The sequence below is a fragment of the Dermacentor andersoni genome, chromosome 7 (genome assembly GCF_023375885.2).
Source record: "Dermacentor andersoni chromosome 7, qqDerAnde1_hic_scaffold, whole genome shotgun sequence".
NCBI lineage: Eukaryota > Metazoa > Arthropoda > Arachnida > Ixodida > Ixodidae > Dermacentor > Dermacentor andersoni.
The window spans coordinates 102,514,135-102,541,934 of record NC_092820.1 but is presented as its reverse complement, the minus strand read 5'-3'; the positions used below and the strand labels follow the sequence as shown (position 1 = coordinate 102,541,934).

At 47.0% G+C, this 27,800-nt stretch overlaps 1 protein-coding gene across 1 annotated transcript in view; it reads left to right on the top strand.

Moving 5' to 3' along the window:
- The first annotated feature begins 2,885 nt into the window (after positions 1–2,885).
- The window catches only part of LOC126534013 (glucoside xylosyltransferase 1-like), a 42,109-nt gene continuing 17,194 nt past the window's right edge, over positions 2,886–27,800 (top strand). The window contains exons 1-4 of the mRNA XM_055072581.2: positions 2,886–2,963; positions 7,790–7,998; positions 9,731–9,878; positions 12,916–13,047. Of these exons, the coding sequence (XP_054928556.1) occupies positions 7,808–7,998; positions 9,731–9,878; positions 12,916–13,047 (471 nt within the window). The 5' untranslated portion in view covers positions 2,886–2,963; positions 7,790–7,807. The remainder of the gene's footprint in view (positions 2,964–7,789; positions 7,999–9,730; positions 9,879–12,915; positions 13,048–27,800) is intronic.

The window sequence follows — 27,800 nt, the reverse complement described above, 5'->3', positions numbered from 1 at the left end:
TTCATATTTAGATATCTACGAGAAAATTCTAAGTGATACAGAAAAATTCATGATGAAGCCGTAGCAGCCGATGACTCCTGCCGTCCGTTGCTCCTTTGATGTCCTGCGTGGTTATTGTTCAGTCACATCTCCAAATCCGGCATCAGAAGAGCGATGACATCAGGTCCCACCAATCCGGGGGTCGGTTGCCGTTTCCCTCCGAAGGGAGCCTTGTAGGAAACGCACGCACATGACTGGGCACAAACGGGGAAATGGGATGGGGGGGCGTACGCTGACTCCGATCGTATACCGATTCCGTCCCCGGCGTGGACATGCCAATTCGGGCGGCTGACAGGTGATGGACCGTATCATTCCATTGACCACGTCTCCGGCGTTGACCTACCAATTTGTGCGGCTGACAAGTGATGGCCATATCCTTGCTAATTGCCCAAACCACTCCTGACCGAGGTACTCCCGCGCTGGTCATAAATAATCTGTTTTGAGAACCATTTTGACGAGGCCGTTGGCCCGTTCCCCATAATCGCGCGAAATCGTTCGGTTTAATATGTCCTCATACGTAGAATTTGAAGTCGACTGTACAGCAGTCAAGCTGAGGATAAGTAGCCAGTGTCAAAACAGTACAGTGCTGCAATGAATTCAGCGTTGCTAGGGAAATATGCAGCGGAAGAACTTTCGTCGATTAAGTAAAGTTCACAATGGAAATGCCCACCTGATTATTCCGAACTGTAACAATGGTGTTAGGTAACGTAACATGGCGGCTTAAGGGAACGTCTAGAACAGGATATTCCACGTACTCTCCATCAGGGAGAGACGGGAAGGGCACCATTGAGAGGTATGGATCGACCCGGGGTGGCAGACGAACGAATTGGCCCCACCCAATGCGGGGCTTGTCTATGGCGTCGTCGGCAGTAAATTGGTGTCGATATTAGCACAGAACTCCGTAAGAACGCCAGAACACGGCCGGTAATGTTAATACGGGCAGTACATAGGTCGAGTACGCAGTTGTGCTGCCATTGGCAACTAGAACGGGAGGGGAGGCGCCAAGTGTGAGCATTTTCTTAAGACGTCGGCGGAGGGCGGAGCTCATTACAGATGTCTGGGCATCTGTGTCTATTAGAGTGGTTATGAACAGACCATCAATGAAAACTTCGATGCGGTTGCGTCAAGGAGAAGAGGTCAAGAGAGGATCTTCGTTCCGGGTCGTCAATGCAGCGTAACCTCCGGGCGCTGCATTGTTTAGTTTTCCGAGTTTCGACTGGGATACGACGGAGGCGGCGAACGTCGACGCGTAGGTGAGCGGAACTGTCGAGCTTGAGGCGAGGGCGAACGGTTTGGATTAAACGACGGAGCGGGGACGTCACTACGTGGTGGACTGTATCGAGCATAAAATTGGCCGCGCGGGTCATATGCCGAGCTGTGATGAAAAGTGACGATGGCACGCGCAGATGAGTACGAATGGCTGCGGCCATTCATGTCACGTTTGCCATTCACCTGGGCTTTGATAACGCACTGGTGGGTACCGCCGACTTGGTGCAGCTGAAACGACCACTGGAGCATTTGGGGAGTGGACGGCTGCTTCCTTCACTGTGGAAACCCATGTTGGCAAACTCTTGTCGAACGACAGCTTGAATGAGTGATACGGTCGTCACGTCATAGTCGGGCGATGGAGGATAACGGATCACTGGAGAAATGGCGTCCAGTTCCCGACGGACAATCTCTGTCACGCTAGGTGAACTTGATGGCTGACGAAGCGCTGGAACGTCAGTCCAGGAGGAAATAACTGCGGTGATTGGCAGGCGATCGAATCGCTGAGCATTGCGTCGGCCTTTAGCTTGTTCTAGGCATCAGCGCGCCGAAAGGACGGCATCAACTGTCGCACAATCCTTGCACAAAAGCAAATTGAATGTGTCGTCTGCTATTCCCTTTAGCACATGGCCGACTTTATCCGATTCCGACATGTCTTTGTCTGCTTTTTTTACAAAGAGCCGGCACGTCCTGTATATAGGAAATATACGACTATGTGGACGATTCAGCCAGTGTCGCACGCTCTTGTCTGGCTGTTAGCTGACGACCTTGAAGGTTTTCCAAATACGTCACGCATCTTTTGTTGGCACACTTCCCAGCTAGTCAGGTCTTCTTCGTGTGCGTCATACCACACGAAAGCCGTGCCTTGGAGATAGAAGATTACGTTGACAAGCATTATTGTCACCATCCGTTATGGTCGCGGACGCGTTCATGCCAGGTGAGCCACTCTTCAACGTCCGTGCCATATGTGCCGGCGAAAATCCCTTGGTTACGAGAGTGCGATAGCACTAAATCTCATAAAGCTTGCGGGTATGTAGACCCCTTGGGGTCGTATCAAGACATGGTGACGGAACCGACGTGGCGTTCACAACGGAGATACAGCGCAGCGTCGTAGTGATCATACCACGCACTCCCCACCACATGTGACTGCGTACGAGATTTGCACTGGTATATTATTAAACGCAACAGCGAGGGCTCCCAACCATAGCATCGGGTAGGATAGGATATCCTTCTACGATGGCGCGTACTTACTGCAAGCAATTGGTAAAGAATTGGATGGAATTAGCAAAATTCTGTTAATACAAATGTTGGTAAAGTGTCAAGTGAAAATGTACAAAGATAATGTTTGAAGAATTTAGCTGAGTCGCCTTGAAACAACTATGAATTTGTCCACGGCTGAGAAAATATTCCTGTGGTAGTTTCCAAGAGAGGAGACTCCTAGAGAAAGAATATTTGGAATGAAAAAATGTAAACCAAATTGCTTTAACGTTGGTTCTGAAATGTTTTTCCTTAAAGAAGAAAACTAAAACGGCGGCATAATAAGAAAAAGATATCTATGGTCTCATCTTCTGCACATGCAGATTGGGCATAAGCTGGAGGCTGCCAGACCAGGCGTGTGACGATAAAAGTTTAACACAGGTGTTCGACAGCCTAATTGGGTAAGAATTACTTCAGTTTTTCTGTTGTGAAAGGAAATTTTGTGCCACGCTCCTAGGAGGTGTCCATATTCTGAAAAATTTGCTATGGCTTGGTTCATAAAGTCTTGATCAATTGCATATATCCTAAATGTAGCAGCAATTAGGTAAGCCGATGTAGAACGTAATCATAGTACAGGGCCATTGAGGACTGCTCTCGCGAGACTGTCATCCATTTAGTTCATGTATAATCCCTTATGACCTGGCATCCAAAGTAACCTAATTAAGTTCTTGTGGGCATGCACACCATAGCAAAACAGTCAACCTCGTCTTCTTTTGTTGTCGCGCTGCCGGCACATACCATACTGCAACAATATGTATGATGTCAAAAAAAATAATTGCAAGCGAATTACAAGGAAACAATAATGTCGTTTCCGATGCACGTGGGCGGAGCACTGGGCTGCCTCGTTTAAAACACTGACTGGGACAAGACTTCCAATAATGCCAATAAAAGAAACTGAATTAAAGCATCATTTCGGGGGGAAATCCTTGCTATCCAGGTCGCAGCAAAAAGTTGAAGCACCATGATGACAGCCATGCACCTGCATACGCAAAATGCTGCGTTGTAGGTACTATTACATACTTAAGGTCGCAGCTTCGAGCAGCTAGTGTATTGATAAAGGGCTTCCGTACGGAAGCGGAAACGTATAATTTTTATTCCCACAGTTTGATAGGCCACGACATCCTTTCTGTTTTATTATATGAATTCTAGAGCTAAGAGAAATACAAGCCAAACGCAGCAATGAATCAGCACTGCAACCATGTACAGGAAACGGACTCATTTCGCCAAATACCAGAGATTTGCACAGATACCTATACATCTCATGGGCCAGAAACGCTCGGAGGCGGCACCTTTGTTCAAGCGGGTTTTGTACGCACGAACCCTCACGTAGGCTGAAAGCGAAAATAATAAGAAACGACCTGGCAAGTAATGGCTACTTCTGGAAACTACTACGTCCGCAACAACGCCGTTCTGCTGAGCGCCTCCGCACCAGCACTGCGCAGCCTAGAAAAACAGCACCCATTCCGTATGCTCCCTGTGTAAGTGAAGCAGTCGCAAAAGTGCTCAAGGGCTGTAATACTCAGATTGCCCATGTGCCCACGCACAAGCTAAGGAGCGAACTGGTACGCGTAAAAGACAACTTAGAACGCCAACGTTACCCAGTAGTGGTATGCAATACACCACGCCAAGGCTGCAGTGCATCGTAGATCGGAGAAGCAGGCAACTTCAGATAGCGTATCATTCGACACCAAAATGGCGCATCCAAGGGACAAGTGGCCGCGAACGCACTTGCTCGACATCATGTTATATTAGCTGAAACCATTCAATTGCATTTTGCCTCTATTATCGCCGCGGAGAAACCACCCTCAATAGGCATTATTAATATTTATTCAATCCAAACCTCATACGCCGAATCGAGTGCGTGGAAATCTATACATATACATCACATATACATTAGTTGGTAGCATCATCTATTACATGTATAAGGCACGAACCTTTCTCGTTCGCATATGTGAAGGGAGCCGTACGCACCTCGAAACGACATAAAGTTTCTTGGTCTTTTTGTTGCCTCTGGCGAGTGTATCTTCGTCACCAAGGAAATAAACATTGAAAACACCTATTTTATCTAGCGTTTGTAAATATATCGGTATCTAGTTTAAAAGTAAGCAACACATTGGGCGGTTCGGTGTCACAACTTGGGACAACACCACAGTGACAAGTGCGCTAAATTAGGAACGAACCAGCTCTCGGTATTACCATTATTTACGGCTTCATTTACCACCTGACTGCGCATTTGCGATGCTGCTCAATGTGTAGATTCAGGAAGAAGCGAAAGACTGGCAAATAATACGTTGGTATGGGAGGTTGATCCGGCAGGCAGCACCGCGGGAGAAACAACTGTTTCGACAGCCAGCATAAAGCTGATCGGGTAGAAACCGTAACTTATAAGCGGTGCAGCACTAAACAAGACGGAATAAGGAGAAAACGACGAAGGCAAGCGTTCTTCCATATTGCTTCGCGTTTACCACAACACTTATAAGCATCAATACCCAGCGTGCTACTGCGCCCGATCTTCTGCAACAAAAGATATTGTTGGACTCACGTATCCATTTGGTTGAAAGTATCGTTCAAATTAAATATTGCCCAGATGCTCTGCGTAGCCACACGTTTTCTGTTACCTGCCGCGACAACTCAGGGGATACATAGTTTCTGAGGCCGCGGTTCAATCTCGGCCAAGTTGGCCGCATTTAAATGGGAACGAAATGCAAAAACGATCATTCACTTAAACATAGGTGAATGTTAAGAACCCCAAGTGGCCAAAATTATTCCGGAGTTTCCACCACGGCGTGCTCATATTTGGATCGTGGTTTTTCAACAACGTTCAGTAAGCAAACAGAAATGGTTAAAAAAAATCGATTCTGGGGTTTAGCAGGTCAAAACTACGATGTAATTATGGCTTATTTAACACTTATATCCGAATGACGATCAACACAGATATAGTTCATACGTTTTCGCAGAGCGTGTTCTAGCCGTCTTGAAACGATGGTTGCAAGACGCCTTAGCAATACGTAAACAAAAGGCACTTTAACAAAACGTCTTCCAGACATGTAAAAAAGACGCTATGTAGATGCCTTTAGCGATTGTACATTTTTACCCATTTTGACCGGTGTGAAACGGCTACAAAAGATTTTGTGTCCAGCAGGCAAGAAGCTCCTAATCGGTAGTCAGGAGGTGCCCAACTTGACTGCCGAAGCTTTTCAAGGTTTCATGATATTAAGGTTCACATTCATTTGGGAAAACAGAGGCTGACAATGCTCTTTATCGTGAGTGCTGAGTGTGCAGAAGCGAACGGGTACAACCATTCTCACAAGTCTTAATCAGCCATAAAGCGTCGTCTGTGAAAATAAAGTAGTCTTCAATTGGAAAAGTACGTTTGTATCGTTGCGAGGGCACTTTTTAGTAAGACCCAAAGGGATCAAGCACTCCCTGAAAACTGAGAGACCCCGATGAGGAAGTAAAATATAAGTTTTCAACTCTATAACTTAACTACTTGTTCATCGGGGTCTATCTGTTCCTCCTCCTACACAGGCCCGTCAGGGGAAGGCCCACACCTAAGGGCCGTATGCTGCTGTCGGCAGTCGACATAAACCTCCACCCGAGTAACGGGTGGACGTCCTTAAAGTTCTTGGCATGCTGATAGAGTCGAACGACTGTAACGGTCGAACGATCAACTAAATTGCCACGACGACGAAGAACATAATCAGACTAACCAACAGAGTCTCCAGCAGGCAGGGAGGTCTCAGAGAAGACAACCTCCTGAGGCTCTTTCACGCCTTCCTCACGAGCCACATCACGCACGTGGCGGCCATGCACTGCTGGCAAGGCCATGAGAAGAAGCTGGACACGCTAATTCGATAGAGCATAAAGAGGGTGCTGGACATTCCCATGCAAGCCAGCACCGAACGACTCGTGCAGCTAGGGGTTCACAACACCCTTAGAAGACATCATCGATGCCCAGGTACCTCTGCTGTCGTCTACGCCGGCCGGAAGGAAGATTTTGGCCGTAGACGGTCTCAACCGCACACTCATTGCGGAGCGGCGACATCAGCTCTATGACGCCCAAGGGGCCAGCATTCAGGCCTCTCCTTTTCCTCGCAATTTTCATCCACAGCACAACGTCGGCAGGCGTAGGCCAGGGCCGTCACGCTTCTCAGACACGTTAAGGACGGACCTCGCTCAGTTTGCTTCGTAGATGCCGCCTAGTATGGATGCTCCACCAGATTCGCTGCCATTGTCATCGATCACAACGGTTCGATCCTCAATTCCGCATCTTTCAAAGATTCTACTCCCTCGAGGGCCGAGAAGGCGGTCCTAGCTCTCGCCCTCCTGGACGATAGTAGATCGCCAATCTACACAGACTCTAGATCAGCGGCTAGGGCCTTTGCTTCTGGGTCCATTTCCAACGAAGCCTTTAAAATTCTCGGCAATGCAAACTTGTAATGGGGGTGATAATAAACAATTCTCATTGTCACAAACAGGCTGGTGCTCATATAAAGCTTTCAGTCGCTATTCAGTGCTGTATCTGTGTCGTGTGTCTCTTTTAGCCCTCTTTCTTTGCGCTGCAAGTCAGTCATCAAGAACTAACTGGTCCAAGAATGTTTGAGTAAACACATTTACTAGAGGTAACATAAGTTAGTATAAGTCAGCGCAATTAGGTGCCGTTCCCTTTAAAGAAGTGCCTCGTTGTTTTTCTATTCCCATTTTTTTTTCTACAGAAGAATATTTGCCAAAAGACACACAAGTAAGGTCGCACTAATGCAACCTTCAACACGAAGTGATCTGTCACAAGATATTTTAACAAACTTGACGGAGAATTTTGAAGCTTCTGATAAACCTTGTGAAGCGAATCTGTGAAGCTAACGGAGAACAAGGGAAGAACATAGCCTCACTTTTGCTGAAAGTTTGGCTTCGCAAGGAGCTGTGTTGACCGATGCAATTCGTATTGTGCAAACAGCACTTCTTGTGACAAAGTGTATCCGTGCTGTTAGAATTGCAGATACTGTAAGACCGCAGCTTGATCTTTTTGATACGCACCTAATTATAGCTAATAAACACGAAGCAATTTATATACGCGCACGCGGACGCAGTAACATAAGCATGGATAATTAGATAAAGCCTTTATATAGTTTGAATTTACATTCATTATAACCAGGTGCAAATGAAAGGTTTCGGCACTCGCTAAAAAAATTTAAATCAGGAGTTTATTGCACGTGTTGCTTTTGTGCAGTACGGAACAACGACTATCATGGCCGATATCCGTCTTGCGCACCTCTTACTCGTCCTGTGTGCGTTAGCAGCATTTTCCGGATTTCTTCTCACCCGCTTTGGCTCCATGATCTTGGATGACAACTTGCACCAGTTCCGTAACAAGGCCGAGGTCAAAGTCCAGGATTCTGTCGCCTTCAACGCCGTAACACTCGTCGAGCCAACTGTAAGGTGAGCATTTCTCACTTTCTCCCCGACAATCTCATTTACCTCTTAGTTCAGATAACTGAAAAAAATTCCGCTAGAACCGAACTGAATATCACTGTCGACGTTAACTGTATCGGCATTCAAGCAGTACAGTGACGTACTGTATACCGCCACCAAAGCGCATAACGACTTAGCCGTCAACAGCCGGGCTTCTATGTTACGGTTTCCTCTAGAGACGCTGCGCCATCTACCGTCACTCACGCCAAGCCATCGTGCCTTTGCCTGGCCTGCGATATTTCACCGGTGGCTCGCCGGTGCGTGCTAACACTGACAGTTGTTCTCCTGGTGCCCACGAGCATCCGTGGCGCTGCAGCGCTGAAGCATCTGGCTGCATCAATAAAGGAATATTATGGGTCTTCTTTTTTATTATTGAAGGGTGCCATAATGTCCGTAGCTTCTTCGTAGTTTTTGTCCTTTTTGTAGAGTGAGCGGAGTGCCACAACCAAAGTGTGCAGGCGTGTACTTCTTGTTTGCTTTTGGGCATGTGAGATGTCAACCAGCTATATGATTTGGGGTTGAGATGTTCCGCTGCACAGCTCAACGAAGAAACGCGATGACACATAAACGATGATGCTCAATGTAACAACTGTTTTATTGTAAGGGTCGTGGCAGTAATCGGAGTAATGAATACTACTCGAGCAAACTTTTCGACTAGATTAATAGTTGATTCGATGTGCACTGCTCGAAATTGTCGAATGTTCGTTCCTTTTTTTTCATATGGGTTATAACAAATCGATACGACGCCTATTGGATGTCTACGAATCGAAAGACATATCCGAGTGGAGACAGTTCTGAATGCTTACTTTACAGGGGAACCACGGTTGTTCCGGAGAGGCACCATTTGTTCAGTGAAAGCGAGAAGCTGCTCGCTTTTGCTCAATACACTCTGGCTTTTCTACAAGGATGCCTGGCCTTCTAGCTGATGTTCAATAACCTAGCTGGAGAATAGGAATCTTTTTATTGGGAGTCAGCCTCTCAAGCCAGTGCAAGAGTACCTTTACATAGGCTAATTAGTCAGAGGAGACCCTGATTATGAGAAGACAATTTACGGATAGAAAAAGTGCATTGAAGTTCACATGCCAGTCATTACCAAGCGACGACCAGCAGCTTGCCGCTATCCGTAAAAGGAGAAGTGCTTCCCCATTGCAGTCTACTGGCAAACACCTAAGGCGAGAAATTTGAAGGTTTAAAGAAACTTTAGAAGTAAGGACCGCACAACGAGCGATAGAGTTAAATGTTATGTGTAACGTTTAGAGGCAGGAAGACAGCGATGTGGACTAGAGAGCAAACAGAAATAGCTGATGTTCTTGTTGACATTTAAAAGAAAAAAAAATGAAGCTGCGCAAGCATCGCGATCCGTAGGGAAGATAACCGGTGGTCTGTTAAAGTTACAGAATGGGTGCGCAGCAAGAGAATGAAGCCCATTCGAGGACGGGAGAGAATCAGATGGTGTGATGACATCAAGAAATTCGCAGTGATAACTTCGAATCAGCAAGTGCACAACAAGGGTAATTGGAGGTCGCTAGGAGGAGCCGTCGTTCTGCAGTGGACATGAACATAGGCGGCGGCGGCGGATGCTGCTGCTGCGGCTGCTGCTGCTCATGAAAGAAGAGCAGGAAGTTATCTCAAGTACACAACTATTTTCTCCGAGGCGAAATGTTACTTTAGATCTAAAACGAGTTACTTTGTTTTACAGCGAGAGAATGACCCTGGTGTTCGTCATATGCGAGAGCCATTTTGATCTTGGCATCGTTGCTGTAAAATCAGCTGTCGCCTACTCAACGTCAAGACTACACCTAGTCGTCATCACAGATAAACAGAACGAGGAAAAGATGAGAAATGAGGTAAGCCGGTAACGTATGCCGTAAATGGCGTATGTTGTACAGATGCGTCAGCTTTTTCTGAGAGTCACGAGATTTTCAGGCGCCGTAGCGAGAAACTATGCGGGTGGTTTTCCGAGTCGAGCAGCAATTCTTAACGATCGATTCTACTCATACACTCGAGAGGCAAAGCGGTATTCGCTTTCTTAACAACCTATATAATGGTGCAAAATTCTAGTTATTCAAAATATAGTTGAACTTTCGTGTCACAGGTGTGTCCCAGTCTCTCCATTTGGTATTCGCTTATGGCGCGCTACCTATATACCACATGTGGTATTGCAAATCGCTGAAACCGCATAGATTCTCTTGAAATGTATTTCAATATATTTTGTTTTTGACTTCATCTTACGCTTTGGGTGCTACGGCCTTCGACGTAGTACAAACAGATAATGTAAAAGCGGGAAAATATTCTTTTCTGAGGGTGTATTTCCTGTCCTTTCTCTACCGCTAGTCTCATCGCAGCGTGAGTCAGCAGAACAGGACTCTTCCCAATGACGTCCACTCTTTTCTTCGTGCTTTTGTTTCTTCAGTGGGGTGCAGGACTCGCATGTGCAAGATCCTCAATCAAGAATTTCATCGGCAAGAACGCCTCTACAGAAAGAGCCCGCCTAGTTATTTTGGAGTCTCTGCTATGCGAAGTAAAGGTAGCGAGCACACCATGGCACGAAAGGTTTCGCTACCTGGTGAAACGTGTACGACCTATATTGATAGGATGCTGAAGATGTGCAAACTAGTTCACTTGTGAAATGCTCGAAGAACATAAAGTCGATCATCTGCTGATAAGGATCGGGCAGCAGGATTGTAAGAGTGACTGGTAAGAAAATTGTGGGCTCTGTTCCAAAAGTTAGACTTCATTGCCGCACTGTAAATATTGGGAAAACACATAGAATATTTTGGAAGTTGCATAATATGAGGGCACAGTTGTACGCACAGCATTTAATTGCATTGCAGTGTTTTACCCCCTTCACCTAGCCTTTGCTTCAAATAGATTCCAACATTTTAGTTGAATCATTATTAAGGCGAAAGCGTTAAGGGGCTCGTTGCAATGGCCCATACACGAAAAATAGTGGAGTCTGGTCCAGTGATACAAAAGGCAGACGAGTGGCACAAATATATCATCATTAGCAATGGCCCATAAAAAAAATAGCATAATCTGGAATGCATCATACCACCGTAAGCAAACAAAGATGTAATGGCTCAATATGAATGAAGGCACGACAGAAAAAAAGGAATGAGGCAAAGAAAGAAATGAAATACCAAAATTTGGAATGGCTTATACCCTCGCAAACGAGCAGATACATTGGCGGAATATGAAAGAAGAAACGAATGAAAGAGAGAGCGAAAGAGAAAACATTTACTTCTGAAGAGGTTGGGTGACTTCCTCGTTGGTAGAAGCCATTAGTTCCGGGCCCCATTGGCTCACGCCACTGCGCGTGCCCGCTGGATAAGCCGTCGCTGCTTTTGCGGGTCTAAGCTGGTCAGCGCAGTCTCCCAGGAGGAAGGTGAAGGTGAAAGAATAGGGCAGTAATCTGGAGGGCATGGGAACTCCCATGTGCAATGATATACTGTGGGCTTTGCTCCACAGTAGGGAGAGTATGAGGCATATTGCACGGGGTAGAAGAAGTGAAGATAAAAGAGACAGGGAAATAAGTTAGCTTGAAGCTGTCGCCACACAGCGGCATCTTTTCGGTTAAGGGAATTAGGGGCGGGGGGGGGGGGGGGGGGGCTGAGTGTCTGCTGCTATCTCTGTAATGCTGTAGAATTTCAGTGTCGTTCAGTGGTTCTGTCGGTGCGTCGTCTCGGTTGGACAGCTCTTCCAATGGCGCCCGGTTAGTGAGCTCTCGAGCTACCGCATTAGCGCGTTCATCACCATAAAGAGAGGCGTGTCCAGGTGTACAGACGATACGCACCCTGTGTAACGATGTAAGGTGTAATCATGTAAGGATGCGGTTTGTGTAGGATGTCACTATCTTTTCTGCCAAAGTCCTGCAGGTGGTGTGTGAATCCGTGACCAATGTGATGGGTCCATCCGGTGCCGGTATGGTTGAAGCGTGTACGATGGCTAGGGCGATAGCAGCCCCTTCCGCCGTGCCACTGTCCACAGCGGGCCCTCAGAGAGTATCTGTACCCACGTGTCTGTGATTAGCGGGCCACGCCGGTACATAGGACCGGTGTGTTCGATGTGCCATAGCCAAAGAATCGAGCCAGGCTTGTGCTCTTGCCTTTCATCGGCCTTTATGACGGCCAGAATACATATTCTGGGGAAATGGGGCCACGTGAATTTCGTTGTGAAGGCTGAGCTCGAGAGGTGTGCGATCTTCCGGTTGTGGTTATCTTGGTGTTTGGTATCCTAGCCGGGATAGAATGAGGCACCCCTGCATTGTTCATTCTTATTGCAAGGAATGAAAGAAAAACGAAAGAAAGGACGAATGAAAGAAATAATAAAAGAGAGAAATAAAGGAACAACGAAAAAGAAAGAAAAAAGAAAGAAATAGAAAAGTCTGCAAGTAAGATAGAACGAAACAACCTTTAGATAGTGCATTTGGTGCCCGCGTGTGTCGTTGAGGAGATCGAAATACAGCGAATTAAGTTTACTTCATAGTGCAGCTCGTTATGTCATACAAGAAGTCTGACCTTTTCGATCGGACAACTTAATGAATTACCAGGTGTGCAACAGGCTTTCGTCTTCACGTGTAAAACAAGGGTAACATGCTGCCAATTTTTTTTTTCAAGGTGGTTGGTTCCCTGTTGTCTAAATGAGAAATATTGTTGATATTGCGAAATAATTAGTCTGAAATATCTCCTCCCTTGTGTTAAAATGCAACAACAACTTAAACTTTATTTTATATAAAATATTTGCTGATTCGTCGTGTTTACTTTGTGTACGTGCTTGCAGACTAAGGTTAGCGTACTAATGGCTATTTTGGAGACAATATGTCTTTTCTAGCTTTTGATATCGTCTCTTGTTTTGCCTTGGCTGCCACACCCCCCTTGTTTCAAGTACTCCTCCTGGCCAGATAGCGTCAGAAAACGTGTGAGCTGTGAGGTGAAGCTGGAGTGGTTCCCCAAAGATAACTACCACACTTGGCGCTCAATGTTCAGACCTTGCACAACTCAGAGGCTTTTCTTACCGGTAAGTATGCGCCTGAAGGTATATCCCCTTCGAGTACAACCTTTAGAAGAGATTGTACATTCTCAGCGCTTCAGAGAGAGATGTCCAGCTTACAGACTGGACTGCATGCGAGAATGTTTTGTGTGCGTGTGTGAACTATGAGATGATGAACTAATGCTGCAATAGCAATTATAACGCATTCCAGGCAAATTTTCTCCGTTGTCCTGATGTTCCGCATATATATGTTTACAGAAATATTTAAATGAATAAATAAACATTAATGAAACGTCCACCGGCGGAATTCGATTATGATAGCTCGAGCACAGAAGCCCGTTACAATAACCTTTACGCCCCACGCACATGTCTCAAGGATCAGAATAGAACATCCTTAAAAATGTCCGTAATGCAAGCCAGCGTGTGGAATCGTTTGGAGCGTTTGCCGAACGTTGACGGATTGCCGTAGGTCTCACCTCGTGCACTGTTCATGTGCGACATGTGTGACATGTGCGACATGGGCAACACCACCGGCGGCGCTCTTCAACATGCCAGCGTTGTCAGAGGTTTAGTAAGAGACGGGGCGCTGTTACTTCTATCTAGCAGGATTCGCCTTAAGTTTTGCGGCTCACCTTACCTCATTGTGTTTGAAACAAATAAAATCTAATGAAATAATTGCAGCGTCGTGCAATGACGTCGTACCCGTGTACACGTTAACGCTGTCCAAGAAGTCTAAACACAACGCTGAAGTTTGCTATCGTTGTCGATAAAGGCAGGAACTGCCAATTTTATTTCTGTTTTTTTGAGTTTGCAGTGTATTGCAAAGCACGCATCCAGCACCTTGGAAAATATACTTGACGTAAAACAGGATTGAAAACAACGAAGTGAGCCCATTCCATAATGTCATACTTACATCAATAGAAAAAACGCGGTCTTCTACCTTTCAGCTCAGTTTCCTAAAACACTTTGCACATATAATACAAGCTTGCTGCACAAGTGCGATAAGAAGTTTCTAAGGTGTAGCGATGTTTTACGTATGATTATTTCGTAAGTGGGTTTGCTTTTGATGGGCAATCTCGGCGTGCACAATGTCGCACAAAGCGTGTGATTGGGATACGCAGATAACGACGTGCGTGAGCACAGTTATTCATAATAATATTAGACAAGCTTCTCTGCCTGACAATAACACCGCTGCGGTGGCAAATTCTTCATGCACGGTCCTCTCCTAAACCTATGCTAATTATAGGCGAAATACATGTACCAAAGGCTAGTGTTACCTTCACCATCGCGGCTCCAATGTCGTGTGTTTTTCTGCAACCTCTGCATTGGCCCGTACAGACCACTGCGAAGGGGCACATAATGCCCGTTTTGTTTACATTGAACTGACGTTCAAATAATTAAAGAGGGGATAATTAGGCTTGAATATCCATTACAAGAACGAGGACTGAAACTTGACTTGTAAATGCCAAAAACATCAGTTTTAACTAGCGTTTTCTTGGCTTCATTTTATGGTTTCTAGAAAACTTGCGCATCGTCAACAGCGCAGCATTTTGTATATTTACTATAGGTGGGCGCATATGAACTTTTTTCGAATGCGAATCGAAGTAGAATAGTCAGACCAATACGCATACATTAAGAGTACAAATATTTATTTCGGCATAAGCAGGTACCGCGCTTATATTGACTAGAGAAAAAATGACTCCAACCTATTCCCGGCATGTAACATCGGTTCCAAACGCACTATCTCTAACTGTAATTAATATAACTGCAGGAATAGCTTCTCAACATCTTTAAAGCGTAGTTGCCACAAGCTTTCGAAGAATAAATGGCTGCGATGTGACTAGTTTTCAAAAAACGCGAAATAAATAGTTCTTCATTAAAGATCAGAGGCTGTGGAAAAAAAAAAAAAGAACAGATGCTGTTGAAGAGCTCGTGCGCCGTCGAAACATGTAAAAGTGTCAGTTTAAGAATCACGGGTTTCAGCGTAAAAGATGAAAGTGCTACAAGGATAGGCTACAGGAAACACTAAAGTGCCGACCACGAGCCAAGGTCACAGGTTATCAAGTAGGCATCCGCCCGGAAAGCAGAACCAGAATTCGCATTACCATGCAGTGATGCAGTGAGCAATTAGGGAAGGTAATATACATGCAGGCGCAGAAAGAAAGAGAACTCGCTTATCGCACTATTTACGGAAGGATGTAAGACTGCAATGAAAAGGTAGCAATAAATATTTCGTCCCTTCCAATGTATCTCACAAACGGGAAGCCAAGCCAGTTTTTTGAAGAAAAGCCAGCATGGTCACGTGAGCTTGGTCGTGCCGAGAACAGCCATTCGGATACATGCAATGCTCAAGGCTCCTACACTGCAGGTCTCGTAGGCTATAGTCCTTTAGTAGCGAAGCACACTGTGAAAGGAATGCAGGGAACTGTAATATAAGGTGCTCAAGTACTTTGCAGAAGCCCCATTTAAATTCAGGCGAACCTGTGTTCGCAATAAACGTGCCGGACGGCCAGTCTCTATCTGGCACTCACGATATGTCTGAGGAACTTGAGCCGTCCGAACCCAAAGCACTGCTTAAGCGTGAGATTAGCCCCCAACGTATTGCTTCTTCAACTTAGTGCAGTCGCTTTCAGGAGTTTCATAAATGGTTTGGAACAGACGACTACGTCAGCAAGATATACTGGATAGATCTGCCATTTCATTTCGAAGAGAACAGTGTCCGCCATTTACTGGGAAGTAGCGGGGGCTGAGCACAAACCAAACAAAAGCACGCTAAGTTCCTCGGTAAAGTCGACGGTGGCCACGCCAGTCAACCTCTATAGACAAGCAAACAACGCAGGGCGCGTCGAACTTTGTCTTCGGAGTCATCGGTGCGTGGCACTAGGCAGACGTACTATCTAGTTAGTGCCTTGAGCTTTCTGAAATAGTCACGAAATGGTGGCGCTCTGTCTTTTTTTTTTCTGTTATTATCACGACCGCCGACGCCCGTGAGCTGTAGAAAGCATTCATAACGCCGTCATCGAGAATGTCTTGCACTTACGTACAATTCAGTTCGCGTTCTTTTCTCGTCAGGAGGTAGCGTTGTTAGTGTAATGAACGTTCGTCATTGTACGGTACGATTCTGTTGCTTGGGTTAAAAGTGTGGTTCACCTTGACTAAGCTTGGCAAGCACTCATTTATCTCTACACGCAACTCACGGCTAGCACCCCTGGGCTCTGCCGTGTGTAGTGGTTTGTCACAGCGCTGGGTATACCTTTCGGTGTAGTTGTTAACTTGAGAAGGGCTATCAATTCGGCCTTGTCGGTACGGCATACTCAAAGTGAAACGCGAAAAAAAAATACAGAGACAGACGGAGGGTTAGCGCATGTGTTGTACCCTGCGCCAGTATCTATCCTTTGTGCTTCACTTGCTGTAAACGTCGTCCCTTCCGGAGGCCGTCCCCGAATCGTACGGCTGGCCAGGTGGACGAGAGTTAACCCGGACATAGCTGGTGTTTCTGCTCCTGGGGATGGTTTGCTGCAAAGGTGAAAGATGCTCGGCACTTCGGTAACCTTTATCACCAAGTTCTAATTAAACGTATAGGGTTTATGTAGGCATCTGCCTCGCCGCGGCAAAAAGTAAGTTGTGCAGATCCCACGCACGGTGCGAATCGACGTTGTGCAAGCTATTTTGCAGTCAGCTGGCTATGCACTATTGTTTGCGGTTGCGCAATGCGTAGCCAGCTTTACCAATGTGCTTGTGTAAATCCAGTATGTGTTTGTGTGACGCGAGTACCGCGTACTAGAATTAGCGCTATAGTGCGTTGGTGTGACGACAGCAGCAAGATGACGACGACGGTAACGATGATTGCATGATTTCTACGAACAGCGAATTGATGTAAAGGAACGTACTGGAGGTGTGAGATGGGTAAGAAACACAGAAAAAAACTAATTGCGCACTGACGGCAGCGCGTGCTATTACGTAGAGGGCACAACCGGATGACTTGACGGCGATACTGTAGCACAACTTGCACCACGTGTTCTTCTATAGCCATTCGAACGAGTGGCAGTGGTGTGGCTGTTCGGCTGGGCCGAGCCGTGATGGCTCTGCCATAATGGAATCCTATGCAGCGTCGTCGTACTCAGACACTATGTGCATCAAGTTAGAGCACACCTCGATGTTTAATTAACCGGTGTGGTAACGAAAATAAGGGCTGTGAAAAACGCGCCGGGCACCCAGAGTGTTAGATGCGCGGACGCCTAAAGCGGATTTTCTTCCTCTTTCAATTTAATCTGTATCGTAGAGACGATTCCTTGACGCCCGTTTGGTATGAGAGATATAGGAATATGGGTGAGCATAAAATCATACACCGAGCTACCACTCTACGTACAGCCATTATTTCGTTCATAGAAACGCCAGCCAGTGCGATTGGCAGCCTTTTATCGAGAACGGTGACGTACCAATGATGGCTTCGCGTCATGTCGCCACTTCCCGGTTCTTGTGCGTACACCATGGGAACTGAAAATGACAAGAACTGAACTGTAAGAGCGGTTTTATTCACAATTGCTTGTCGTTTAGTTCAATCCATTGTTCTGGTAGTGGCCACACAGCATAAAAAATGAGATCATTCAATGCTTTATAAGACATCAAGTCCTACAAAGACTCTGTAGCAAAGTCAACTAGAGAACTATTGGAAGAATACCATCCAAACTCAATAGTGTTCTACTTATCCTCAGAGTAAAAGCCATGTTTCATAATACAAGAACTAGATACTTCGATAACTTACTGGGAGCTGACCAAGCGACAACTCTTTCAAAAACTTTTGTTCAGTGTCATAACCTGGGATACTTGTTCAAAAACATAATAATCGAAAGCGAGCTTCCTATTTCAAGTTTCTGTAAACTTTCATTTGACATTGACTTAGAGACGAAGATGAAGAATTATTTTGCAATTTATTTACTGAATACTTCACCTAAAACTTTCCTCCTGTCATATTTCTGTGTTTATATGTTAGCTCTGCCACTGACGTCCGCAGAAGACAGCTGCCTGCCGGATGCTATTTTTGAAGCTGTTCTTTTTGAAGCAGCGGTTCATTTCGCTCACTTATAGCGTAGGCTTCAACATGTTGCGACCATAGAAGTTAGCATTATTGGCCCTTATGGCTTAACAGTAAGTGAATGTGCATGAGCACTCAGCTATTAAGAATGCCTATCCTTGATCACGCTAACAGGTAAAGCGACAAACCTGCCGAGGAACTTTCGATTGTGCGAACTCTACAAGCCAGCTTAACATCATTTTCACAGAGTATGCTTCCTAACGAAGATGCCGTCATCTACGTTGACACAGACGTGGTATTTATGCATCCGGTCGAAGACTTTTGGAGGAAGTTTTACGCCATGAACGAATGGCAGATGGCCGGCATGGCACCGGAGACAGAGAACTTTACACAGAACTACTACTTGACAAAAGCACTCCACCCTTTTGTGAAACCATTTGGTAAGGGCCGTTGTTATTCCACTTGTAAACTTCTACATACGCAGCACATTAACCCAGACGGAGCTGTAGTTACGTTATCTTTGTGGCAGTTGTGCCGAAATGCCATAGAGAGCATTGATAAAAGCGGACAGCGTAGTAGGCCAGCGCAATAGAGCTATCGCTACCATCATGCGGGACGAAGAGCGCGTAGAATCGTCATCTTGCATGCACACTGATGCAGCTTGCTAAGTAAAAAAATTTCTTGATGTCTAATTATCAAAGCCGATACAAGTTTTAAACAGTATTCCTTTATATCATGTCTAGTACAAGCAAGTGTGTCTCTGCAGGGTCTAGCAGAAAACAAATTTGGAACATTTCGTATCATCCAATGTTCTAACGTATTATTTATTTATTTATTTATATTCGACACTGCCAGTCCCATCAGGGACCATAGCAGGTGGGCATACAAAACAGAAATACATAGTAATAAATGTGCACGTACAAATTTAGCGTCAATAAGACAAACAAGAAACGCGAAAGAACAACGTAACAATGCATAGGAAAAAAACATCATGAAAAGACACCAAACGAGAACAAAAATAACAGTGAACATCTTCAGATATTCAGCATGGCTTACAAGAGTTTCAAAGCATATTATGTGAATAAGACTGCGTTACTGATTGCTTGATAGGGATTCTAATCATGATGTCAACTGAGATAATGAGTCTACTGAAATAACTTAAGGATCAAGCCGATTCCATTCCTTTATCACGAGGGGGAAATAAGAGTATATGAATGTGTCATTATGGATGCACATTCTCTTATGCGTGTACATGTTTATGTCTCGATAATCGTGACTGCGAAAAACATATGCATCTTGTTAGGTCTGTCTTATAATAGTTGTGAATCAAGTTAAATAAAAGTTTGAGCCTCGCTTGTTTCCCTCTTGATGATAGTGTCGCTAAACCCGATATAGCCGCAAGGATAATGGGCGAATCTGTGCGCTTATACTTGTTCTAAATAAACCGCAGCGCATTTAGCTGTACTTTCTTCAGTTTCGTTATATTAGTTAGTGAGTGGGGAAACCAAACTGTGTTAGCGTACTCCAAAACCGGTCTAACTAAAGTAGTATATGGGAGAAGCTTAATCGACGTGGGTGTAAGGCGGAGACATCTTCGCAGATAAAATAGCTTGCGTAATGCTTTCAAGGTCACGTTGGCAATGTGCGCGTCCCATCTCAGGTCAGAGTGGTGCCTAAATGTTTATGCTGGTGAACTTTTGTTAGGATTTGTTAGCACAACTTGCCAGCACATGCATGCATAGGGCGGACTTTCAACCTCAGTAGTAGCATTATCACGCTTTCGATAGCACATAAAAATGCCAACTGAAGATCGATTGGAAACCTTTGCCCCGCAGTCATCGTAAATTGGCATAGTGATGATGGCGGAGGGGAGAAGCGGGGCTCATTAAGATAATGACGGGAGGTTAGGAAAATAAAACGCGGGAACATTAGCATTGCGTAAATGTTACCCAGGAATATTTTGAACAAGTGCCTTCTTAAAAGATGTAGCCTTGAAGCGAAAATATTGAACGTCTTCCCGTGGATTCAGCTCTGCGAATTATTTTCGCATTGGAAATAAAGTGGTTCAGGCGAAAGAGGAAGATTAAAGAAAACAGAAGTGTAAGGAGCAAATAGAGAAGAAAGGGCAGTTTCTTTTCTGCAAGTTATTTTTCACAGCGCATGTCTTGCTCTCTCGCTATGTTACTTCACATTGCAATCTCATTATACGTATTACACTGTACTACTCGTCCTGTTCATGTTGTTGGTGCTAGTAAATCAAGTTTATACAGTAATAAAACGCTGTATCAATTATTTAGTTCTTCTTACAGGGCCTGTATTTTGCATCCCTGTGCCCTAGATTTAAGTTATGATTATATAGTTTAGTTGTGTGTGCCCACTTATTTTTACGTTAGTTGGCTTCATTTACGTTTCAGCTGTACATTACCCTCATAATTTCACTCCCGCGTGTTTACTTCTATTATACTTGAGTTTACGCCTTATATGTTTCTCTTACTGCCTGCCACGTAAGGAGGCGGCGAGCTCGTCAATCCTGAACATAGCTTTTTGTTTGCATCCTCCACAGTGTCCGTTTTATACTGACATAAAGGTTGACAGAATGATTTAAGTTAGTGCAGCCATACGGCGAGGTCAAATATGTGTATGCTGTATTCTATGCATCAAATGCTTATTTCACATTGAAACGGTCTATAGTAAGCGACTGATGGCGTGAAAAGGTAGTCGTTCGAAGTACGGACACAAACGGCACGGATAGGACAACACTTTTCGGCCGTGGCACGGCCGAGAAGTTAAAACATTAAAAATGCAATTTTCGTAAGTGTGCTCCTTCGTTTATTCAACTACCTATGCATCGGACCTACAGAACTGTGCCTTGAATTATATATATATATATATATATATATATATATATATATATATATATATATATATATATATATATATATTGTGACACGCTGACGAAGATGTTTTAATCATCGTCGGATCAAGACGATGTTCTGGTCTACGCGCGCTGTCTACCATCTGGTCAGCTGCTATAATTATTGTAAACATTCTGTAATTACACGTCTGATTGTTTTTAACCCCGTAACATTTTGGTGGAGGTTGCGGGATCATTATCAAGACGGATGTACGCAGCAGGCGCTCCTTGGCTGCATCTACAATGCCAGCTCAAGGCGAGGATGCTTCTGGCCCGTCGGCACCCACGCCCACCTTCAATCTAGCACAACCCCGCGACCCAGGAACCTTTTCTGGCACCGGCGACACTGATGTTGAAGACTGGCTTCAACTATATGAGCGGGTGAGCGCCTGCAACCACTGGGACCAGACCATCATGCTCGCTAATTTGATATTTTACCTCGTGGGCACGGCACGCGTCTGGTTTCAGACCCACGAGGAGGAACTTACCAGCTCGGACATTTCGAAACAGAAACTCAAAGATTTGTTTGGCAAGCCTGTTGGACGTCAGCGCGCCGCCCAAAAATACCTCGCTTCGCGTGTCCAGACGTGCACTGAATCCTATCTCACGTACATCCAGGACGTGCTCGCTCTGTGCCGCAAAGTGGATTCGAAGATGTCCGAACCTGATAAGGTTGCACATTTTATTAAGGGCATAGCAGATGATGCCTTCCATCTCCTTGTCCTTAAGAATTCTGCCACTGTGCAAGCCATCATTACCGAATGCCGGCGGTTTGAAGAATCCAAGAGTCACCGCATTGCCCAGCCATTTCCCTGCCTTCCCAACACGGCTGCTACGTCCACCTGCGAAGACCTCCGCAGTCCGCCCACACCCAATCGCTCTGATGACATCCTCCATGTCATGCGACGTGAAATAGAAGCCGCATCCCTTGTCACGACCCCAACCTACGGCCCCGACAATTGCCAGGCGACAGTCCGTCGTGCGCCAAGAATTGGCCAACGTTGGCTTGACCAACGTCTGCTCAGATAATCGGCCTGACTACACTCCGTCCAGCACTGTCATACGCGCCCACCACCTGAATGCCCCAACGCGGTATCGCAACCCGGCTGAATGGCGTACTCCAGACAACAGGCCTATATGCTTCACTTGTCGTAAAACATCGAATAAATACCGGTTATGCGAGCCCGATCCATCGGCGACCCTACTGCGTGTCGCCCACTGAGCGGCATATCATCCAACACGAAGTTGACAAGATGCTTTCTCGAGACATCATCGAACCTTCTTGCAGCCCGTGGGCATCCCCTGTTGTAATAGTTAAAAAGAAGGACAACAGCTGGCGATTATGCGTCGATTATCGACACCTCAACAAGGTAACCAAGAGGGACGCCTATCCGCTACCACACATTGACGATGCCCTGGATTGCCTGCATGGAGCACAATATTTTTCGTCCATCGACCTTCCCTCCACCTACTGGCAAATTGCCGTCGATGACATGGACCGCGAGAAGACAGATTTTATTACTCCCGATGGCCTGTATCAGTTCAATGTGATGCCTTTCGGTTTATGTAATGCCCCGGCCACATTTGAACGAATGATGGACGCCCTCCTACACGGTTTCAAGTGGTCCATCTGCCTCTGTTACCTGGACGACGTAATCCTTTTTTCTCCGACTTTTGCGACACACCTCGAACGCCTGTCGAGGATACTATCTGTTTTCCGTCAGGCGAACCTACAACTAAATTCGTCCAAGTGCCACTTCGGTCGTCGGAAAATTTCTGTGCTCGGGCATCGGTTCTTCTGGTGTACGCCCTGATCACGATAAAATACGCGCAGTCAAAGACTTTCCCGTGCCAACATGTGCCAAGGATGTTCGCAGCTTCTTGGGCCTTTGCTCCTCCTTCCGTTGGTTTGTCCGAAATTTTGCGACTGTTGCGCGCCCTCTCAATCAGCTCCTCAAGAAAGACGCTGCATTCATTTGGGGCCCTGAGCAAGCTGGTGCTTTCACCGAGCTGATTGGGCTGCTTACGTCCCAGCCCATTCTCGCTCACTTTGATGCGTCAGCTCCAACAGAAGTCCGTACCGATGCCAGTGGCTACGGTATTTGAGCTATCTTGGCACAGAAACAACAAGGGCGCGAACGTGTTATTGCCTACGCCAGCCGCCTTCTTTCCTCTGCGGAGAGCAATTATTCTATCACTGAACGCGAGTGTATAGCTCTCGTTTGGGCAGTCGGTAAATTCCGCCCCTATTTGTACGGCCGCCAATTCACAGTCATCACTGATCACCACGCTCTGTGTTGCCTTTCGTCCCTCAAAGATCCTTCAGGGCGCCTTCGCCGCTGGGCTCTGCGCCTCCAAGAATACAACTATTAAGTTGTATACAAGACCGGCCGGTTACATCAAGATGCGGACTGCTTGTCGCGCCATCGTGTCGATCTTCCTGACGTTTCTGCGGCCGGCATTCCTGTCACCGTTGTCTCTCTGGGTGCTTTTCGCGACATTGGAGCCGAACAACGTCAGGGCGCCTCTTTGCAACACCTTATTCAACGGCTCACTTCAACGACGCCCGAACCTTCACATCGCATGTTTGAACTCCAAGATGGTACATTGTACCGCTCTAACATGCGCCCGGACGGCCCTGCCCGACTCTTCATTGTGCCTGAGCATCTGCGTCCGACTGTTCTCACCCAGCTCCATGATGTACCGACTGCAGGTCACCTTGGCGTGTCACGGACTTATGACCGCGTTCGTCGGCGCTTCTTTTGGCCTGGCCTATACCGTGACGTCTGCCGTTATGTCCCTGCGTGTGATTTTTGTCAACGACGCAAAAAGCGGATCACACTCCCTGCTGGTCGCCTTCAACCACTTGACGTACCATCAGAACCATTCGTCCGTGTAGGTGTTGATCGTTTAGACCCTTTTCCTACGTCTGCTTCGGGAAACAAGTGGATTGCTGTAGCAACAGACTACGCCACCCGATATGCAATCACACGCGCTCTTCCGACAAGCTGCGCAACCGATGTCGCCGACTTCCTCCTAGAAAACGTCATCCTTCACCACGACGCCCCTCGACAGCTCCTCACCGACCCAGGCCGCTACTTTCTTTCTAAAGTTGTCGATGACATTCTACACTCGTGCGCGACTAAACACAAACTTGCTACTGCTTACCATCCACAAACGAAGGGTCTAACCGAGCGCCTTAACCGCACCCTTACTGGCATGCTGTCCATGTATGTCTTCGACGACCATCACGACAGGGACGTTGCGCTGCCGTTCGTTACTTTCGCCTATAATTCGTCTCGCCATGATATCGCAGGCTTCTCTCCATTCTTCCTCTCGTTTGGCCGCGACCCTACGTTAGCTTTCGACACCGTTCTGCCTGCTAGTCTGAATACCACATCCGAGTACGCCCGTGAAGCCATCCTCAAAGCACAAGCACGCCATATTGCCCGACGTCGACTTGTGGAGTCGCAGGACAATCAGCGGCGCTTATATGACGCCCGCCATCGTGGCGTTCTTTACACATTGGGCGCCCTGGTTCTCCTTTGGTCGCCGTCACGACGCGTTGGCCTCTCGTAGAAGTTACTTTCACGCTACTCCGGCCCTTACCGTGCCTTGCGTCAAGTAACTGACGACACGTACGAAATCGCCCCCCTTCAGCCAACTGTGGCTCAGCATCGCTCCGACTTGGTCCACGTCGCGTGTCTTAAGTTGCATCACTCGCCCGCCTCGTAACCAGCACCGAGCCGGTGCTTCAGCCGCCGGGGGTCATGCGACACGCTGAGGAAGAAGATGTTGCCAGCTTGGTCGGAAGAAGACGACGCTCTGGACTTCGCGCGCTGTCTACCATCTTGTCAGCCGCTACGATTATTGTAAATATCCTGTAAATATACGTCTGACTGTTTTTAACCCCGTAACTATATATATATATATATATATATATATATATATATATATATATATATATTGGACTGGAGAAGAGCGAGCAGCATGCACTGCTTCTCGAAAGACGACGACAACGAGTTATTCGAAGCCTTGCGCTTGTGTTGCAACAGATGTGTGACCTCTCGCTGCGGTGCTCTACTCTCTGACTCTCTGAAGGTTTCATCAATTAAACCAGAATGCCTCTTGAAATGTGGTGGACGTGCTGGGCCCTTTACAAACATGGAACTCAGCAGGGGGGGCGCTCCCTACCGTTTCTGCCATGCCTCAGGACGCCACACAGGCCGATCCTCCCCAGGCATCACCTGTCGTTTGCCCCCGGTGCTGTAAGCCAGAATTGTTTCAAAGAAGTATTCGGTCGCCCTGATCTGCGCAAGCTTCGCGGGGAACAACGCTTGCGTGGTCGCCCTCAGCAAAAGGGTGAAAACTTCACCAGCTACATTGAAGACGCAGTTGACCTCTGCCCGCGCATTAATCCCGCTACGCCCGACACTGAAAAGGACAAGAATGTCATGAAGGGCATAGAGGATGACGCCTTCCAAATGCTCTTGGTGAAAATTCTCGGAACGGTTGACGAGGTCATTAACCCTGTGGCAGAGCTACGACGAGCTCCGCAAATAACGCCTTACTATGCGCCGAGCTGTCGTGCCGGACGATACGGTTTCGGCCTTAACCGACAGTTCCAGTGATGCTCCCGCCCACTCTCCATTCCTCGACCGAATCAAAGAATTCGTTCACGAACTGTCACTGCTGCGTGCTAACCAATAGTCTGAGTCCTCTTTGTCCCCGCAACTGCGAGAGGTCACAAATGAGCAAGTCACCGACGCCCTGCCTCTCGCTAATAAACCTCCTCCAGCGCCGGTTCTACTCACGTACGCTGCCTTCGTCATCATTCCAAGATCTCCGCCTGAAGTGGCGCACTTCATGCCCACAAGCGGCTTCTACGCCTCGTCTTTTGCACTTGGGAACTGCTTGCCCATAAGCGTTTTTTGCGCGCCTCCGCAGCCCCTACGCCCGGCTCAGCATTGTGCACCCCAACCTAGGCCCCCTGTTCACAATCCGTGGCGTACCCAAGACAACCGGCCGATTTGCTTCGCGTGTGGCCTTGCTAGCCGCGTGGCACGGTTCTGCCGCCGGTGAGGTAGGTATCCTCCGGGTACTGCTAGACTACAACGGATCTCCTGATTCCAAGTCCCGCTATGCTCTAGCAGTTCCCCACTTCGCTCCCTCGTCTCCTGCTCTCCAAAGCTTCAACACTCGTCGGTCTCCATCACCCCGTCAACGTTCCCTGTCCATAATCGTCCGTCGCCATCCAGCTGTGGAGGAAAACTAAAAGGTGCAGTTCCGGAGGCAAGAACTGCAATTTCTTCGAACTGCTCAAGCCCTGGTTTATTTCTGGCGAACGTCATTGAAGTTTATGCCGAAGGTCCACAATAAAGGAAAAATGTCACATCCACCCAATCATAGCAATTGCTACAAAGTAAAGCCAAACAAAAGGTTTTCCTTTGTAGCAATGGCTACGATTGAGTGGATGTCTCATTTTCCCTTTATTAATCACTTCCGTCAACCTTGCGGGTTCCCGCAGAACTATTACGCCATTCCTCCGTTCTCTTCTACCCTTGTGCCTGTTTCCTGTGCTGCTTTCTACGATTCCACAGTTCTCTTCACGCCGTCTCAACATGCTGCCCGTCGTCCCTCAGCTGCTCCATTGCAACCATTGCGTTGGCCAGGACGCGCCTTTGACCGCGTCGGAGTTTATCTTTCCGGACCCCTTCCGAGTACATCAGACGGCAACCACTGGTTGATTGTGGCGATAGACCATCTTACGCGCTACGCGGAAGCTTCGCCTCTGCTCAACGCACCTGCGCGCGATGTTGCCTGGTTCCTTCTATGTAACATGATACTTCGCCATGTAGCCCCCAGAGAATTGCTGAGCGACAGAGGCCGTGTCTTTCTATCTGACGTTATAGAAGCCCTACTCAAGGAATGCCACGTAAATAACCGTAACACTAATGCATGTCACCCGCAAAGAAATGGGATAATTAAGCGCTTTTACCGCACTCTTAGCGATATGACAGCCATGTATGTCGCATCCGACCAGACCAATTGGACCCGTCATGACGTACGATTTCCCCGGTATTTCTTCTTTACGGACGCGAGCCTTCCTTCACAATGGATGTCATCCTTCCGAAACCGCCCTGACACGACAAAGGCTACTACCCTGTCCGAAGCTGCTTCACACTCCAAAGAGTGCCGAAAGCTCTTCCGCGCATTTACTTCGGAAGATCAGCAGCGGCAGAAGCCCCTACATGATATTCATACCTCTCCTGCACCCTATGCCTCTGACTCACTAGTCTGGCTTTGGATTCCCGCTACCAGACCTGCACTTTCACCGAAACACGTTTTCAAGTACCAAGGTCCCTACCGTCTCGTCAGTCATACGTCTCCTGTGGACTATTTGGAAGAACCCCTTGAGCCGCTTTCGGATAAGCGTAGCTGAGGGCACGAAATCTTGCACGTTCAGCGGCTTAAGCCGCTAGGCTATCTGTGCTATCCTGCCCGTAGGACACCAGGACGGCTCTTCTTCTTCGGGGAGATAATTGTACTGGAAAAGAACGAGCAGCATGCATTGCTTCACGAAAGACGATGATAAGGAGTTCTTTGAAGCCTTGCGCCCGTGTTGCCTCAGCTGTGTGACCTGTCGCTGCTGTGCTATATACTTTCTCCGAGTTTCATCAACTAAACCAACCAGAACGCCTCTTGTATATGCATGTGTGTGTGTGTGTGTGTGTGTGCGTGTGCGTGCGTGCGTGTGCGTGCGTGTGTGCGTGTGCGTGCGTGTGCGTGCGTGTGCGTGCGTGTGCGTGCGTGTGCGTGTGTGCGTGCGTG